This window comes from Takifugu rubripes, chromosome 17 (assembly GCF_901000725.2).
Source record: "Takifugu rubripes chromosome 17, fTakRub1.2, whole genome shotgun sequence".
NCBI lineage: Eukaryota > Metazoa > Chordata > Actinopteri > Tetraodontiformes > Tetraodontidae > Takifugu > Takifugu rubripes.
In genome coordinates this window covers 12,843,600-12,859,341 of record NC_042301.1, presented here as the reverse complement: position 1 = coordinate 12,859,341, position 15,742 = coordinate 12,843,600, and the positions used below count along the sequence as shown (strand labels likewise).

Genomic DNA, 15,742 nt, shown 5'->3' with positions numbered 1-15,742 from the left:
GGATTAATAAAGAATACAGACCAATATTTACAGTAAGAAAGTTATTAGTATGTTATTTTATACACCAAGGAAAATTAACATGTACATAATCCGATCAAAATGTCATCTAATCTTATCTATAAACCCAACAATGGAAATTACAGATGCATTATTTATGCAGATAGAAATATTAATAGTTTTTGCCGACACTGAGTTCTAAACAAAACAGCCTTTTGGGGGCAGGTTCAACCAGGTGCTAACGTCACACCTAAGCGCGTCCTCACCAGCTGCAGCTTCTGCTGAGGTGCTCTGGGCAGCGTCGCCAGAGGATACCACAGCCACGCTGTCCATCGGCGTTCCACTCGACACGGAGGCGGCGGTGGCTGCTGGGGCCGCAGGGGAGGCGCTGATGGATGGCGCGAGGGCACTTTTCTTTGGTGCAACAATGACGCTTCTGTTGAAAGACCGCATGAATCAGATAACAGAAACATTGAAACCTTGGCCCAGTTTAATGCTCAACCTCATTAAGGTTTTTTTTTCCTAACCATAAACCATACAGCTGCCTGCTGCAATTACAGTACAACTAATAGACCTTTTATTCTTTAATTGGAGAAACAAAGTATGCAAAAACTCACTTCAGGCTTTGAAAACTAAATTGGTCAATGGGTAAGGATAAAAACTCAATCATAGTTATTTACTCTATGCTATTTCAGGAGAATGTCCAAATTTCAAAGCAGAAAAATGATTAATTGTTCTAAGAAAGAAACAGAAAACAGAATACTGTGTTTAATTCTAGACATTTTTATTTTCTGCAGCTTTTCAAAAGATCTGAGAACAAAGTTTTACGTCCACATAAATCATGGCTACTTTCAGGATGATGCCTGCGCACCTACAGATGGAATAAGTAAGCCAGCTACAGTACCTATAAAACGATAACACCATTCTTTAGATATGACTCCTGCAAAGTAACAGGAAGTGTTTTCTCATGCTGCCGTGGTAGAACTGAGAGGAGTTCAATTCCCATCGGACGAACACCAGATGGGAGGAGAGCAACATGCAGATAAGCTGTCAGTTTAGGCCAGGGCTCTGACAGACCACTGGCCATATCAAAGAGAGCCTGGCCCCCACTTATCAGTGCTGACACAGGGGAAAGCAGGGTATAATCACTGGCTACTGGTCCCACTCAGAAACACAAAGCAGGGCAAACTCACCAGGACACGTAAAGAATAAAACGCAAATCCAGGAGATTTAAATACAAAAACAAAGTAGCAGAAGTATGCAGACATTCCTGCATGGTCCCAGAATGAGCCTGGGACCCGCTGACGGGCCTAGCTCCGAAGCAGAAGCAGACAGATTCGTGGCTTCAGCATCCAATAATTTCCTTGCTTGATTTAAGGCAGATCTATTAATAGTTGACTTTTGTGTCAAATGGAGCACGATTCCGCATTTCCAAGAATAACAAAGCTGTATAAGGAAACGGGTGACATGACGGGTTTTTAAATAGAAACAAGTACTGAAAATCTCCAGAGTGACGCAGAAAAGCACTGACAGAAATGAGTGAAATCAGTACTGACGGCCAGGGAGGTAGAAGATAAGAGTTTCTGCTAACTTTTCTGCTGTCCCGACAGTAAGCAGACCAGACGGGGGTATCAAGCAACAAGGGTGGAGCTGACAAGGCAAACCACAGGTGTCAACAGCGGGCGGAGAAGAAGAGACAAAGGAGCGCGTGTCCACGTGTATTTGAATATATGCATACTGAGACTACAAATATATGCATTTGTGCATAGGTCTGTCAGCAAACACATCCATGTATGAGTTTGGCCTTCCATCTGTTCCGTAGCAAAGACCCAGTGAATTATTCAGCAGGTCATTAGCCACACTTATCATGAGTGGGCCGCCCCAGTCGATTAATCAGCCGTCAGCGGCTCCGCTCAAGCCACAAAGAGGAGCCCAGGGTGTGTGTGTGTTTTACTGTAGTTGAATTATTTAAAGGCTCCCCAACAAATGCATGCAGTAAATACTATGATTCCAGTAATCTTTGCTTTTTCAGGTAAAACAGAACAAGTAAGAGTGTTTGTGTGTGCATTTGTATTGTCAATTGCCTCTCTCTAGAATCGTACCTTTAACTTTACTCTCACATCTCACACAGGTGAATAATCATTCTTTAATTCATCATGATTTTATATTTAAACATGTGTTTTGAATCCACTTGGCGACTGAATTGTTCTCAGACTGGACCCTGAGGGCAGGTGTGGGAGGGGCGTTTACCTGACGACGTCTGAATTATACAGGCATGATTTGGTATAAATATAAATGCAGAATATAATTAGTTACTCTCCATCTACACTCAAGAGCAAAGGAAAGAAATGACAAAGCCTTAAACTTCCTAATTCTTAAACTTCGCCTACTACAGTATGAGTAATTGAATCACATTGTTGGCACAGTAATCAAATGTCATGTAGTAAAACTATTAGTGCAAACAGCATCATTTTAGCAGTGTTCATACTGTTAAAGTTGAATAGACTAATTAAATTGGACTCAAAGCAAGCTATAAAAGCTTTTAAGAATTTAAAATGGATGATGGCGTTTGCTAGACTCGTTCCTTTGCATCACTAGAGATCAACACATTTGATTCTTTCTTTTCTTTAAATACGATGCAGAAAACCAAACAGGGAGAACTCAGCTGTGTTTGTGCCCCACGTACTAACCGTATTCCCCCAAAAAAGTCCACTAGCAACACATCAACATCTACAAGACTCATCTGTACATAAACTCTCACATGCGTGAACAGGCTATTGCCAGGAATGCAAACAACTGCAGTATGTATACTCCAGTGTCTAACACACGCATATTCTGCTTAAACATGCAGACTAAATCACCGGCTTGTACAATGACACTGTTTAGTTCTGGTTAGTGTCAGCAAATATTTGCAGACTGGCTGTCATAACAGGGGCATGGCTGAGAAATGGATGGGAGAAATCCAGCAGGTTTCTACTAGTACATAAATCAGCGGTGATACTTTGCCCCCTGACCAACCCGCCGCAGTTTTTATCTGGGAGATCCCGGCTTTGTTCGTGCATTTACTCTCGTAAATCCGAGCCCCCTTGGTAAGTGGAAGGTTGCCATGTTTTGGCAGGAGATGTCAGTGCAGAATGTCAGCTCTGGCTTGAACTGGTGTCACTGGGAGGCTTACTGGTACGTGGGAGATGTTGAGCAGTGATAGGGTCATTAAAACAAAATAATAAACACAGAACATGCCTGCATGCATGGTAGCTAGTCAGCAAAGCCAAGGATTAGACATAGACTGATATACTAGTAAAAGGAGGAGATAATGGAATAAATATAGAAGACACTATCCAACTGGCAGCTGAGAATAAAAAAACTATTTCTTCCACGTGAATATATGAATGAATGAGTTAGCCTCTGTTGTGATGATTGGCTGGATTTGTTCTCCTTTAAACAGCTGAATAAGAAAGAACTCCAAAGATTCACAAATAATGCATGTTTGCCGGATGATATCTGTGCATGTGGCACTCAGAGTCGGGTCAGGAGGAAAAGCTATTGTCCGTGTTACTGATCCAACAAATACACTTGCGCCTCTGATCTTGAAAAATGATAATATGATGAATAATCAAGTACAGAGTATCATGCAGAAGCAATTTCTTCCTGATCACTGTGGTGATATCACTAAATACATTTGCTGGTATGTGTGACCTTATATGTACTGTATATTTTTAGGCACAGTCACTGGATGGCCAGAAAGGTTTTAGGATCCTAGTGCTGAAACCGTACTGGTATTAGAGCAGCAATGCTGGGTTCATACATTCGAAATAAAAAGTTAGTGACAACAAAGTGAATATTGTCAGCTCATCATTTTAGGCTGACATGTGCACAGTTCTACAACACATTTTCTCTTAAAAAAGAGCTAGCTTAAAGTCCGCCATGTGCGCCTGGGCTCCCATAGGCTTCAAGGGAGCTGTTAGCCTATGTTCTCCAGTTCTCCTGACGTCCTCTCGTCATACCGAGTGCTCAGCGGACAGGAGCCAGTCTAATCCCCCTGATATGAGGAGAGTCCTGAGACCTGACAAAGCATTCCTCAGATAAAGACGCACGATCACAGACATGCCGTGGAATTCCCACAGCTGGGGGTAAGCAAGTTGAGTGTTTCAGAGAGTCAGGGAAACAAAGAAATGGTTTTTTTACAGTACATGAAAACCGTGACTTGACATAACCCCCTTGGAGACTTGGTTAACCCCCCCTCCCAACTCCCAACTCTCGACCACCCTTGCCCCCCTCTGCACTTGTGAACATGTCCAAATGCAAACCAGACCTGTGACCATCTTCTCTCACCTGCACCCGTCTGTGGCTGCAGCACAAGGCTCAGCTTTTGAGGTCTTAGTCCTGACTGCTCATCCCTGCACCTCCAGACTAAACAGCTTTTGTGCCAGACAAAAAGACGGCAGCTAATGCTTCAACCATTAGATCAGCAGCAGGGGAGACGATAAAAGAGTGTCGCTGAATATCAGCGAGATGCTGAAAAGAAACAGTTTTCCGTCAACGTCGTCCAAGACAGGACTCCTGTTTTCCTTGAGACATTCACTGTAAGGCCGTGTGTGTGTATTTTAAAGAAAGAAGAAAGAAAGCGTAAAAGATGGAGGGAAAAAAAAACCTATGAACCAGATTTCAAAAGGAATTCTGTTGCAGACTTTTTCAAAAATTCACCAAAGCCTTCTCTGACAATACCACGGGGATGGATTTGAGGTCCCCCGCAGATATGTTGAGATAAATGAACAAAACTATCAAATGTGAAGTTTGAGAATCACAGGAAAATATGCACCATATGTGCTGGAGAGACACTGTTGAGGTTCGCAAGTCTGCAACACTGAATTAATTTTAGACCACGTTTTAGGCACACGTGTAAAACCGGAGCGCTCACCTGTCGAATGAGCGGAAGGATTCCCTGGTCCTGTCTCCCATACTCCCCAGAAAAGACGGTGGCAGCAGATTCGGATCCACCGTTACGTCATCGGACGGAGGGCTCACGAGGCTGCGAAGGATGTCCTTCACATTCTTCCCCTTTGAGTCAGCAGGTAGAGAAGGTCTGACCTCAGAAGATAAAGTGGACAGGGCTTCCGAGATGGCGTCTGGGCCGTGAGTCACGCCGGTGGATGACAGATCTCCTTCGCTGGCGGCGGTTGAGGTGTGATCATCGCCGATGCCAGAGTCATACCGTCGGATGGACACGCCGTTCTCTACCTCACCGGAAATGGTGCTGCTATCTAAGATACAGGGAAGGGAAAATGTTGATCAACTCTGTAAGGTGGGAATGGAATAGGAGCAATTGCAAACATTCCCGATAGGGATATATTTCGGAGAAGATGCTCTCTTTTTATTTGCGGAGGGATACCTGTGCTCCTGGCTGACTGTGAGCGCTGAGGATGCTTCTTGTCATTGTGGGGCTCCAGGATGTCGCGGTACTTGGACACCATGAGGACAGAGATGAAGTAAACGACAGCAAGAGCCAGAAACTGGGCCTGCTTACTGTCCTCCTGAAACAAACAAAATCCACTAAACGACCTGGGCCTTTATGGCTTCGTTATGGGCGTTGAGTTAAGCTGCTGAATGCGGCTCTTGGGTGACTTTTATGTTCCACTCACAATATCTCTGAAGACAACAGCCCTGAGGCGGTTGATGTCCATATCCTGAAGAAGCCTGTCCAAATCCCTCACTGGAGACATTCCACCTGTCACTGCGTCAACTGGACTCTGCATGTATGAAAATCAACAATCAGCTAAATGGTGCGGGGCTAGTTTTACACCTACCGGGATGCCTATTAATCCATGCGCACTTTGTGGACGAGAGTAAGGTTTCACAGCTTAGGGAAGACATCCCTCATGGGAGCGTGTCCTTAACATAATAGCTTTTCTATGGAGCGAATGCATTATAAATGAGCTTTAACACCCAGTTCAGGGAAAAACAGCATGCCGTTACTGGAAGCAACTGTATCAAATCAAAGGGCCAATGACAAAAGGTCTTGTGTGGTGTTACAAATAGCAGCCAGTGTGGTAATACAATAACATATGAGCTAAGGCGGTAACACTTGGCTGCTACCGCTGGACAGAGACAAGACTCCTGAGTCTGGGAATACCAGTCTCATTAATTATGCAGCAGAATGCGAGGGAATTCAGCTTTATATTTTCATTCAAATAGTTAAAGCAGACCAGGAAGTTTAATGTGTTTATGTTGAAACGAGGAGATGGAGATGGTGCCTGACTCGCCTGTGCGGATGCAGATTTGGATGTTCCTAGTACATTTCCGGGCAGAGCTGTGCAAGTGTGTGCTGTCCCATCTTTGCCCTGCTTGAACTGGGCTTGCTGACACTCCAGACAGTTTCTCACTGCCATAGCACAGACTGAGGAGGGGTGAGGGAGAGAGACACACAGCATGGTAACATGTAACTACAGCAATTCTCAGAGGAACATCCTTAAGAAGAATCGAGAGACAAAAGCAAAGGGATGAAGTGAGGCTGCGGCAAGGTCAGCACCCTGACCAGCTGTGGCAGCATCGTTCACTCTTCCCTGCTCCACCTCTCCTCCCAAGGTCGCAGCGTGTGGGTGTGCTCTTGAATCAAATCCAGAGTGGAGCTCCCATAACAAATGACACTGCTAGCTTGGGCATGTGCTGAGGTGGCAGGAAGACACATTCTTTTGTCACATTACAAAAAATATGGTTCAACAATTCGAGTTGGGTTCAAAACTGGCACGCTCTGTAATGCTCCTCGGGCGGGGACCCTCCCCAACCCCCTTTGCTATGCACTTGACAACTGACAAATGTTAACTCTGAGCCATTTAGATTACTAAGGCGGGACTTATTCCGTCTGGAAACGGGCTCGGTTTTTCCATTAGGACTACTCTTTCATACGGCCATTTATAAAAAGAGAGGGAAGGGAGGGGTAAAGATGCTAAAACCTTGTTACAGTCTTACAAAATCAGATTAGGTGCCAGCAATGGGGAGCGTATACCTCATCAAATATTCATTCTATAACGGCTGTGTTCTAAAATAGGACCTGTATTATGCTAGCATCAGAAAACCCCGGCAGTGGCGAGAGCCGTAATATGAGGGAGAAGTGCTTTTTTTTGGTCCACACACCTTTGCTGTAATAAACAACTTAGGGGGAAACTGATACCTGCATATTGGTCATTGCTCACACAGAGCAGAGCAATGTGTGCACACAATGTACAGTATATCTCTTTGAAAAAGAAAAAGCATCAAATAAAATGAATAATGAAAGAATTTTGTATCTTTTATTCATCTCGAGCGAGGCTCGGCTTCTGACGCAGTCAGAGGAAACTGTAATGTAACCTGAAACATGCCTCAGAAAAGGGCCTGAGGCTACGCTGCACTTCAGTACAGGCAAGGCCATTATGGGAGAGTCACTACATCATGATAGAAGCCTTTTTAGAGTATTGCCATGCAGTGGGGTTATAATAACAAGATAAGAGTGAGCTGATACGAGAGGAGTACAAGAGACGAGGAAGCTCAGCAGCTGGAGAGGAAGAAAAGGCAACAGGGAGCCATGACTGAAGCTAATACTGGAGGATACTGCCTGCTGATATGAGATAGATCAATCATCGGGAGGATGGAGCGCCCCGTTAAAGCAGTAGAAAAAGATGCAAAACCAGAGAGGAGAGGAAGGGGACCAGCAATCCAGCTGAACTGGGGCATTTAACTGGCCAAGGTGTTTTGCTGAAGAAAATGAGGGTTGAACATACCAAGACGAAGACACTGCCGAAGGACGCCACCAGACGACATGTTTTTCTCTGCTTCTATCTCCGTGAAGTTGAGGGAGCTGGCAAAAATGAGAACGTCCACCAGGTTGATGAGGCGCTGTAAGAAGGTGACGGAGGCTTCCACTGTCAAACCTTGAGAGGGTTCGATGTTCTCCAGTTCATGCTGGTGGATGAAAATAAGGACAATAATAAGGATGTGTGTGTTGATCTTATCATTTCTTAATATGTTAATATGCGGTCAGTTAAAAAAGGCCTGCAGGCAGCAGATGGAACCAAAACACCCAGAGGGTGTCATGACACTCACCGTAGAAGAGGTGGCAGCAGAGAGCAGGGGTAAAATGCCTCCACAGGCCATGATGAGGTTATCCACCACCTGAGAGATGAGGTGTATGCTGTTGTGGACAAACACAACGTTCTCGCTGCTGTTCACAAAGTCCAGAATGGTCTTTGTGGAGTGACTGAAAAGTGTGAAAAACAAAGGGAAGGGAAGATATAACGTTTTCTATGATGTTTAAGAAGTAACGTGATGCTAAGCTCACGCTTCAGTAAAAGGCAGGTTGTTGCCCCACCTCCTCCACATCTGGATTTCTGTTTCGACAGAGAAGAGCAGGTCAGTGAGGAGGCGCTGGTGCATGTGGGACCAACGGAACTCTGGGATGCGAAACATGGTGGATCGAGGGCCTGACATGCTCCCATCTCTCCTTGGACCTGATGTTCCTCCTCCACCTCCTGCTGTTTGGTTAGTTTCCTGCAGAGCCAGATGAGCGGTTTAATTCCATATCAATAGTGTTGTAAACAAATCTAAATGAATGATACGTACCGTCTCCTTTAATTCAAGTCTCTCCGTATCTGAGGCCACATTGGACACGTCCAATCTGGCGATTTTGATCTCCTTGGTTTTGCCAGAGCTGGAGGCGGCGGTGCTACTGTCCACATGCGCCGATGTGGTTGGTTCCTCAGCGGCGACCTCTGAAGGCTGTTTGTCGGAGTCGGAGGCTGATGTTGGCTCTACCTCCTGGACTGCAGGGGGCGTGGTGGTTTCTGAGGTCTGGGTTGCCGGGGTGGTGCAAGATTGCTCCAGTGTTTCTTCATCCTTGGATGTTTCCGTCACACCAGCTGGAGTCGTCCCCTCGGTATTTCCATCTGTTCCAACCTTTTCATCTTTCACCTCTTCACCTACATCGTGTTCGTTTTGGGCTTCCTCCTCCTTCACTGGCTCTTCTTCTCCGGCTGGACCGGTCACGTCAGATGACTCCTCTTGGCTATCATCATTGTCACTGGGCTGGACCTGGTCACTAACGGACGAGACATCTACCAAGTCTTCGTTGAAGACGGAGGCCCCTCCCAGCATGCTGTTTTCCAGGCACGGCGTGGCCTCGGAAGACATTTCTGACCTTCCTTCTTGTTCTGAACTCGGAGGAGCTTCAATATCAGCTTCATTCATGGAGTTCGGTTCAGAATTGCTTGGTTCACTCTCATCTTTCTTGTCCGTAACCGGTACCTCCGTTGTAGACACATCAGCCATTTTCACTGCACCGCCATCCTCCGTTACCTCCCCATCACGAACCGGTGTTTGTGGATGATCTCTCCTCTCTTCAGTAGACCCCTTGGGCTCTTTAATCTGCTCCTCTTTCTCTTGGGTCACAGTAGGTTCATTATTCTGATCCAGCTTTTGCTCGTAATCTCCCGCGCCTTCCAGGATGTTGGACACGGTGACGGATGCAGGCTTGGCTTCATCAGAAGGTTCCGTTGGGCTGGAGGCGCCGGTTGGACTGGACGGCGAGTCCACCGTCAGTTCAATGACAGTAGAAGGAGCCGACTCCTCGGCCGGGGAACTGCTTACACTTTCCATGGTCTCCATGCTTTGGCTGGCACCAGAAATAGTTCGGACCGAGCCTGCAGATTCCTGTCGCTGGTACTGACGGAACATGCGGGACAGATTCTCTTTGTGTTGCTCAAAGGTTACCTGCAAATAAACACCGTGGGTCAAATTTTCCTGTTTGTATGTATCAGCGAATATATGCATATATGAATGACCATGTGGTGGGGGGGTAACAGACCACAACCATGAATACCGAAAGCTACGAACCACCATTTCTAAAACTACAACCAGCAGGTTGCAGCATGTGTCCAGTCAGTTGATCACATTTTACACTGATGTAATGAAGTGGGTCAGACTTGGCTCTTGGCCTATGGAATAGCAAACTGGTTCTTTGGAGGCACCATTTTGGAACCAGTTAAGCACCTGCACCGAACTAGCGCCAGGTTCTTTTTAGTAGAATAGTGGTATCTTTGCTCCTGCTCAAGGCCCACACTTCCTATTTGATCTGGAGACACGGACATACAGTTAAAAAGGTTCTTCTGTTGTTTACTGATGCCCTGTGGGATCATTTGTGGTCAGTTGGACCATATTTAAAACATTTCCATTCACTTATGTGCGAGCTGCTCACAACCTATTAACCTCTATCAGTCTTCTTACATCTGATATGGGTCGAGCAGACTGCTAGTCTATAGCAACAACGGCCTGCAGTGGCATTCGAGGAAGAGCCCATCCATGTAAGCAGTCATAGATTAGCAGTAGATACTATTAGAGTGTGTCTGTTAGCTGTGCCGAGTGCGTGTCCAGCATTGGCAAATCCTCCCACGCCTAATTTAAGACCCTGCATTAATCACTTGGCTTAGAGGACAGAAAGTCAAAGATGGTCTGGTGCTGGAGGGGCATGAAATGAGGCCTACTCTGCTGCCTTTTCACCTGGGGCTATTTGGACAGGAGAGAAAGAGCGAAATGAGCATGAGAACAGACGAGAGATCAAAAGGGAGGAGGAAATATGAGAAATGGTGGGGAAGGACTGGGAAGAAAGTGAGCAATGGGGAAAAGACAAAAGGAAAGGAGGGAGAGGCTGATTATTTGTAATTAATTAGGCGTTATTGTTCTAAATTAGCCTGCAACACGGGTGCTCATTAATCTTCTCTAGCAGGAAGCAGTGATCGGTAATCTATAACTGCTTTCTGAGTGCACAGCCTGTTCTAAATGCACCAGTAGTCCACCCCCTCCCCCTTCTTCCCAGTGATCACACCACAAGACCTTCTACCCCATTAGTTTGAGCTTAATTTGACATTTAGCATTTTTAGCAATTAAAAGGCTGCATTCAGAGTGCTGCTATGGAAATGATGTTGGAGCTCGCCGAAGAACATCACGTCATAGATTCAGGATGCAGTTTGTACATTAAGATGATATATGTTGGCCTTAAATGGGGCTCTGCAACGGATCCAGTTACCACTAGACAGAGGTAGTATATGTCTCTGTGGTTTTTGAAAGAGCATTTAGCCTTGCAACAATATATAGAAACTGCCTTGGGTGGCTAAGACATCAGGGCTGATCTAATCTAATTTCACTCTCCTCCATGACTTGGCCTGGCCTCAGTGGGGTATGGAAAAATGTTATGGTAATGTACAAAAACATGGTGGGTTTTACTAATGTGACAGGTAACATGGTATTAACTGCACACAGCATGGCCGGATCATACAGATGACAGGAAGAGGCCACGCGGGCACAAAAATAATGTTTACTGCAATATTTTAAGTTTCATTACACATAAAAGGTTTTTTCTAAAAATGACTCTATTCATAAAAAATACATCACTAGAACCCTAATCTAGCAGTGCTTCTGCTTTTGGGCTGTGTGCTACTAGTTGCAGGTCAGGGTAGTAGTGCTGATCTTGGGAGACCCACACAGTAGGAGCCTGGGAGCCCCCATTTAGATAAATAGATAGGGACCAACCACAAAACAAAGGGGGGGGGGGGGACAGGGAGGGCAGCATGGCCCTAATCCGATTAACTAAATGCAATTCCTCCTCCTCCTCCTCCTAAAATCAATGTCATCTGCTGCCGGTTACACTCCTGCTGCATTATCTTTCTTCCATGCTGCTTGTGAAAATATTTTAGTGTGCAGCTTTCCGACCCAATAATATGCTGGAGTCCTTATCTGGAATTTCTATCACAAAAAGAAGGCTGTGTGGGGATCCTTCACTCTACTGTACATGGAAATGTTTTTTTCTGTGTTTTATCAGCTGACTGCTCCTAATTTCATGACAGTTTCATGTTTTTTGATCCGTATAACCAGTGCGACATGCATAAAATGCTTGACATGGATCTTGAAGGCAACTGGCTTCCGTGTATAGACAACCCCTGATGCTTGGCTATTATCTAGCATTGGCTTTTCCTTGTCTTCCTCTTTCCTTTGTCCAGCTGTCAATGCATCCACCTGACACTGTTTGCCAAGAACCACAGCTTCACTCTCAAGTGTATAAGGTCTCAATTACCCCAGGGGTGGTGACAAAACTGTTTGGGTATACTATTGAGAATGTCAGCGTGAAAGAGAAAATTAGCTGCAATTAAAATTCTTTGAGAACTGCTCCAATTTTCAGCATCACTGTAAAAAGGCTAGATTTACCACATATTATATTTCCACAAAAAGAGCTGTTGGCTCATTTCTTCTTGCATTTATCTCTGTGGTAAAATGTCTGGCAGGTGTAATGAAGTTAGCCGACGGTGGGAGGCTGAAGGACGAAGGCACCTTCATGCTCCAATCTTTTTCTTTTGGCGATCTACTTTTCAATCTGATTTGTGCGCAGAGATGGACGAGGGGCACCTTGGGTAGGTGCGTGGGCTGAGGGTGTGAGGGCTGTTGTGTCAGCGCGCCCACCTGCAGGAACAGCCGTCTGTGCCTGGAAACACAGGCAGACACACCGAGCAAAGACTGTGCAGGTCGAGGAGAGCGAAATATGTGCTTGACTGGCACAGAAATGAAATAAATGAAAATAATTTACTATAAGTTCAATGCAACTATTTGGACATTCCAAGCATGATCTGCTGAAGCAATAACTGTATTATATTAGTGGGCCAATAAAAACAAAACTTTTTTCTTGGAAAAATTTGACATCTTGCTGAATAAAATAGCAAACCTGTGCCAAACACTATAAGTCAAAACAGATTTAAAGGGGCTTAAAAAAAACTCAGGTAATATGTTAATGGGGGTAAACTTGTCAAATCGCAACATATGGATGGAACCGAATGAAATAAATTCTAAAATCTGTAGAGAAATTGTGCAAAAATGTCTCTGAAAGCATTTGTGCACTGATCAAGAAGCTCCCAGTGGGTCGGCTACATTTACGGGGTTTGTTTCTCTGGTGGTTCCTGCACAGTTCTGATGAATATTCATTGGACTCTGAGAGAATGACTTCTGGAGCTCAGGAGGAGAGAGGCCACAGTGAGAATGTGCCTGCTAACTCAGATTCACACAAAAACAGGTTTCTCTGTGTGTGTGTGTGTGTGTGTGTGTGTGTGTGTGTGTGTGTGTGTGTGTGTGTGTGTGTGTGTGTGTGTGCAATCATGTGCGTAGCCCTGCAGCAGTGGGAGGAGAGAGCAACAGTGACAAACAGCTTTGCTGCTACAAAGGTGGCAGGAAATCTATCAAACGGGACAATAAAATTGCAATTGAGTTTCTTTAGCTTTTTTTATAGCAGATGCACGGATCTGACTGGCTAGCACCCACCCTACCTTCAGAGATTCCCACTCAGCATCTCTGCAACTTACACATTTCTTACACCTTTAAACTGCATTGGTTGATTCACAGACAAAATTTATGCGATGGCCTCTAATAATAACGTACTGTACAACAAAAAGCTCAACCCGCCTTTATCCAAGTGCTCCACTGAGGCGAGGTTGGTTGATAAATGGTTAAAAAAGAAAGACAGGAGCAGAGAAAGACTTGATCTGATGGAGGCATGCGTCAATGAAACTCACACTGGGCTTTATCTTTACACAAAAAACACAAGGCACTTTCTTTCTCTTCCATCTACCTCTGTTGTATTCACTGCAGGTTAATTCCACAGTCTTTAGAGGTTTCCAAGGGGTGCTCTGGGGGGGTTTAGGATATCACACATATAGCCCACTCACCCTACTGCTAACTGCTGCCTCCATGCTGTTCAGCAGCCAGCCAGTCTGCCTCTGCCCCCTACTGGACGCCCTCACACACAGCACCTCCACACTGCAGTCTCATATCACAAGCACTTCTTTAACTCAACCTTCAATCTGCCAGACTTAAAAAGCCCCCCAGACCACAATCTGACACCAACCTCAATTACTTCACTGCGATGGAACAGTGCAGGGTAATATGATATAAACAGTGAATTTCTAAAGCAGTGTTCTGAGTTCTGCCTGTGGAAACAAGAAGTGCCAGAAGTTTATTTTTATCTGTGCAGCGTGAATGAAATCGACCCTGCGCAGAAATTAAGAGTGGAAGGGAACGTGGACTCGTTCCCTTTGGTTTATACTGCAACTTGCTCTTAAATTGTAATCATTATACATCTTGCAAAGCCTAATCTGACTGACACCGAGAGGCAGGATTCAATTACCCAGCTCGGCTAGGCTGCAAGTTAGAGGGTCAGATGATAATGCGCACTAATTTCTCATTTGGTGAACTGCATTATGTCAGATTTAAACGTATGGGTGACGCAGCGGACGGCTTTGACTCCTGCTATCCTTTTTGGCTGGAATCAATGTGAGGAGGAGGACGGTAACGGTTTCAATCAAAGGGCTGGATGTGAGCAAAAAATGTAAATTCGGCCTGTCTGTTTACAGCAGATAACTAAGGAGAACAGTAATAATGCAAAAAAAGAAGGAAATGAAGCAGATGAGGTGAGCCCAGTGTGTGTGTAGTGGTTGGATATAATGAGCGCCCTGACCTTGGAGTGCGTGATGGACAAGGTGTCCACCCAGACGCGCCAGCCGCCCCACTCATATTTGATAGCGTGGTAGAGCAGGATGCGGAAGACGGCGTACACCATCTCTGTGATTTTCTGCTCCTCGCTGTTTCGTGGGTTGATGAAGCACAGAGAGAGCATCCACTCCTGCCACACGGAGCACTGCAGCAAGCTCCTGCACACACACACACACACACACACACACACACACACACACACACACACACACACACACACACACACACCGCATAAACACCACGCGGGTTCGTGTGAGACGTGGATCTTAATCTTGGGAGTTGTTACCTGCGGTTCTCTTTGCTGTTGTTGAACAGTTTGATCATGTCTGACAGGAAGACCCTGCGCACCTCCATGGTCTCTGGCGACTGGGCGGAGTTCTTCAGCAGAATAGCTATGACCTTCAGGATTTCTGGATATAATAAACACATCTTGTTTGAAGGCTGAAGTAAAATTTTTAAAAAAAAGAGTCGACAGTACAGCAGAAATTACTGTACCCGAAAATATGAAAATACTCTTGTTGGGGGGATTTTGTGTTTGAGGGATTTTGTGTTTGTGTCCCCGGGTTTAAAGGATTAGAATGTTAAAACGGGCTGGATTTGAAGCCGTTTTACTTCATCTCTGGAGCAGATGGAAGAATTTGAAGAAATCAACAGCTGAATCGTGCGTCGGTCTCAACACGTGCAGATGATTATGATGCAGACTCTCGGCTGAACGTACCTGAGATCTATGCATGTGGTAAGAAAAAGAAAAGTCCGGGCCAATGATCTTTATCGTACTGTAATTGTTTCAGGATTGTTCCAAATGAGAACGCCAGAGTCAAAGGCCTTTGTGGAGGGCTCAGCTTTGGCGAAGGCACAGAGCCTGACTGCTCAGATGAATTATCGAGACAACGTCGGCATCCATTTGCTCTGAGTAGAGAGACAGTGGGGCTTGGATTTCACTCGTCTCTCTAGACTTTGGCGCTAACCGATGCCCCCTTGCTCCAGTAGACGCTCGTGTTGTTTCTACGCCTTAGTTGCTCAAATTATGAGTCGCTGAACCTTTACCGCCAGAAAATTACCCCGGCGCGCTCTGCAACCGAGGCTGCAGGGATGGCGTGTCCCCGTCTTTTTTCCATTTACTCCTGGTTCTTTTCCTTCGGGTTAATTTGGGGGAAACGGTACTTCCTTGGTTTGTTTGATTGGCTCTGAC

At 45.4% G+C, this 15,742-nt stretch overlaps 1 protein-coding gene across 8 annotated transcripts in view; it reads right to left on the bottom strand.

The window, feature by feature from the left end:
• The window catches only part of lrba (LPS-responsive vesicle trafficking, beach and anchor containing), a 126,281-nt gene that overhangs the window by 88,900 nt on the left and 21,639 nt on the right, over nucleotides 1-15,742 (bottom strand). For 7 of the 8 annotated variants that reach the window (XM_029851059.1, XM_029851063.1, XM_029851064.1 and 4 more), the window contains exons 20-30: nucleotides 14,837-14,960; nucleotides 14,516-14,708; nucleotides 8,590-9,735; nucleotides 8,339-8,517; nucleotides 8,074-8,227; nucleotides 7,752-7,932; nucleotides 6,258-6,391; nucleotides 5,637-5,744; nucleotides 5,387-5,528; nucleotides 4,916-5,258; nucleotides 264-433 (exon numbers count right to left, since the gene is read on the bottom strand). In XM_029851059.1, the coding sequence (XP_029706919.1) occupies nucleotides 264-433; nucleotides 4,916-5,258; nucleotides 5,387-5,528; nucleotides 5,637-5,744; nucleotides 6,258-6,391; nucleotides 7,752-7,932; nucleotides 8,074-8,227; nucleotides 8,339-8,517; nucleotides 8,590-9,735; nucleotides 14,516-14,708; nucleotides 14,837-14,960 (2,874 nt within the window). The remainder of the gene's footprint in view (nucleotides 1-263; nucleotides 434-4,915; nucleotides 5,259-5,386; nucleotides 5,529-5,636; nucleotides 5,745-6,257; nucleotides 6,392-7,751; nucleotides 7,933-8,073; nucleotides 8,228-8,338; nucleotides 8,518-8,589; nucleotides 9,736-14,515; nucleotides 14,709-14,836; nucleotides 14,961-15,742) is intronic. The other variant, XM_029851062.1, reaches the window with a different exon arrangement.